The sequence below is a fragment of the Babylonia areolata genome, chromosome 16 (assembly GCF_041734735.1).
Source record: "Babylonia areolata isolate BAREFJ2019XMU chromosome 16, ASM4173473v1, whole genome shotgun sequence".
NCBI classification, from domain to species: Eukaryota; Metazoa; Mollusca; class Gastropoda; order Neogastropoda; family Buccinidae; genus Babylonia; species Babylonia areolata.
This window is the reverse complement of record NC_134891.1, coordinates 28270385-28272884: the sequence shown is the minus strand read 5'-3', so window position 1 is coordinate 28272884 and position 2500 is coordinate 28270385. Positions and strand designations below refer to the sequence as shown.

General features: G+C 47.1%; 1 protein-coding gene across 1 annotated transcript in view; it reads left to right on the top strand.

Annotated features, from left to right (window-relative positions):
- Positions 1 to 2500, top strand: part of LOC143291032 (uncharacterized) — a 234397-nt gene that overhangs the window by 87172 nt on the left and 144725 nt on the right. Inside the window, exon 8 of the mRNA XM_076600618.1 lies at positions 1074 to 1333. Coding sequence (XP_076456733.1) covers positions 1074 to 1333 — 260 coding nt within the window. The remainder of the gene's footprint in view (positions 1 to 1073; positions 1334 to 2500) is intronic.

Sequence of the window (2500 nt, the reverse complement as noted above, 5' to 3'; positions counted from 1 at the left end):
GTGGTGGTAGTGGTGGGGGTGGTGGTGTTGGTCGTGGTGATGATGGTGTTGGGGGGTGGTGGGGGTGGGGGTGGGGGTGGTGATGGTGGTGGTGATGGTGGCGGTGGTGGTGATGGTAGTTGTGGTGGTGGTGATGGTGGTGGTGGTGGTGGGGGTGTTGGTGGGGGTGGTGGTGGTGGTGGTGGTGGTGGTGGGGGTGTTGGTGGGCGTGGTGGTTGTGGTGGTGGTGATGGTGGTGGTGGTGGTGATGGTAGTTGTGGTGGTAGTGGTGGTGATGGTGGTGGTGGTGGTGGTGATGATGATGATGATGATCATGGTGGTGGTGGTGGTGGTAGGGGTGGTGGTGGTGATGATGATGGTGTTTGTGGTTGGTGGTGGTGGTGATGGTGATAATGATGATGATAATAATGACGATTACAATGGTGATGATGATGATGATGATGATTGATGATTATGGTGGTGCTGGTGGTGATGGTGATGGTGATGATTCCGACGATTACGATTATGATGATGATGGTAATGATAATAATAATTATGACGATGAAGATGGTGGTGGTGGTGGTGGTGGTAATGATGGTGATGGTGGTGGTGGTGGTGTTGATGATGATGGTTGTGGTGGTGGTGATGATGAAGGTTGTGGTGGTGGTGATGGTAATGGTGATGATGATGATGATGGTGGTGGTGGTGGTTGTGATGACGGAAATGATGACGATGATGATGATGATGCTATCGTTGATGATAATGATGATGGTGACGGTTGTTCTTGTGGTGGCGGTGGAGATGACGGTGATGATGATGATGATGATGATGGTCATGGTCACGGTTGTCGTTGTGGTGGTGGTGATGATGATGGTGGTAGTGATGATGACGGTGGTGGTGATGATGGTAGTGATGATGATGATTATGGTGGTAGTGGTGATGATGGTGACGACGACGATGATGATGATGGTTGTGGTGGTTGTGGTGGTGGTGGTGGTGATGATGATGATGACGACTTCGATGATGATGGTCATACTCTGCTTTGTTAACTTGCTGCATTGCCCGCTCCTCATTATTTCTTCTCCTCCTTTCAGACGACCCGTACCATGAAAGAGAACGTCTGGACTCAAGTGACGATGAAACCAGTGTCGTCACCTTGAAACTGCAGATGGCTCTCCTGGAGCAGGAACTCATGACGTCACAGCGGGGCCAAGCGGAGGCGGAGAAAGAGGCCGAGACGCTGAGGGTGGAAGTGACGTCACTGGAGCGGAAGTTGAAGGAGCAGGAACAGGAAGCGGCCAACCAGCGGGATCAGCTGGCGCCCCCTGCCCCTGACGCTTACTACGAGGAGAAGGTAACTGTTGTGTTGTGTGTGTGTGTGTGTGTGTGTGTGTGTGTGTGTGTTCTTGTCGGGAGGAAGACGGCAGAATGGTTGATCAAGCCTGACTGCTCATCTGCCAATACAGAGTCCGTGAGGGTCTGGGTTCGAATCTTGCTCTCACCCTTTCTCTCAAGTTGGACTGCAAAAATGCAAAAATCAAACTGAGCGTCTAGTCCTTCGGGCAAGACGATAAACCGATGTCCCCGTGAGCAGCACGCAATTGGCGCACTGAACATTTCCGATGGCAACAAAAGTCCTGTCCTCTGGCAGAATTATGTAGAATAAATTCACTCCGATAGCGACATAAATATATATATATATATATATATATATATATATATATATATATATATATATATATATATATATATATATATATATATATATATATATATGCATGCACTCAAGGCCTGACAAAGCACGTTGAGTTACGCTGCTAGCAGGTCAGGCATCTGCCTGGCAGATGTGGTGTAGCGTAAATGGATTTGTCCGAACGCAGTGACGCTTTCTTGAAAAAACAAAAACAACCTGAAACTGAAACTGGTTGTTTTTTCTTCTGTCTGTCTGTGTGTCTGCGTGCGCGTGTGTGAACGGATTGCTTTGTTCTTTGGGATGTAGGTTATGAAGAGAAGGCACTGTGTGTATGGCGTGTGTGAACTGATTGCTTTGTTCTTTGGGATGTAGGTTATGAAGAGAAGGTAGTGTGTATGGTGTGTGTGAACGGATTGCTTTGTTCTTTGGGATGTAGGTTATGAAGAGAAGGTAGTGTGTATGGTGTGTGTGAACTGATTGCTTTGTTCTTTGGGATGTAGGTTATGAAGAGAAGGTAGTGTGTATGGTGTGTGTGAACGGATTGCTTTGTTCTTTGGGATGTAGGTTATGAAGAGAAGGTAGTGTGTATGGTGTGTGTGAACGGATTGCTTTGTTCTTTGGGATGTAGGTTATGAAGAGAAGGTAGTGTGTATGGTGTTTGTGAACTGATTGCTTTGTTCTTTGGGATGTAGGTTATGAAGAGAAGGTAGTGTGTATGGTGTGTGTGAACTGATTGCTTTGTTCTTTGGGATGTAGGTTATGAAGAGAAGGTAGTGTGTATGGTGTGTGTGAACGGATTGCTTTGTTCTTTGGGATGTAGGTTATGAA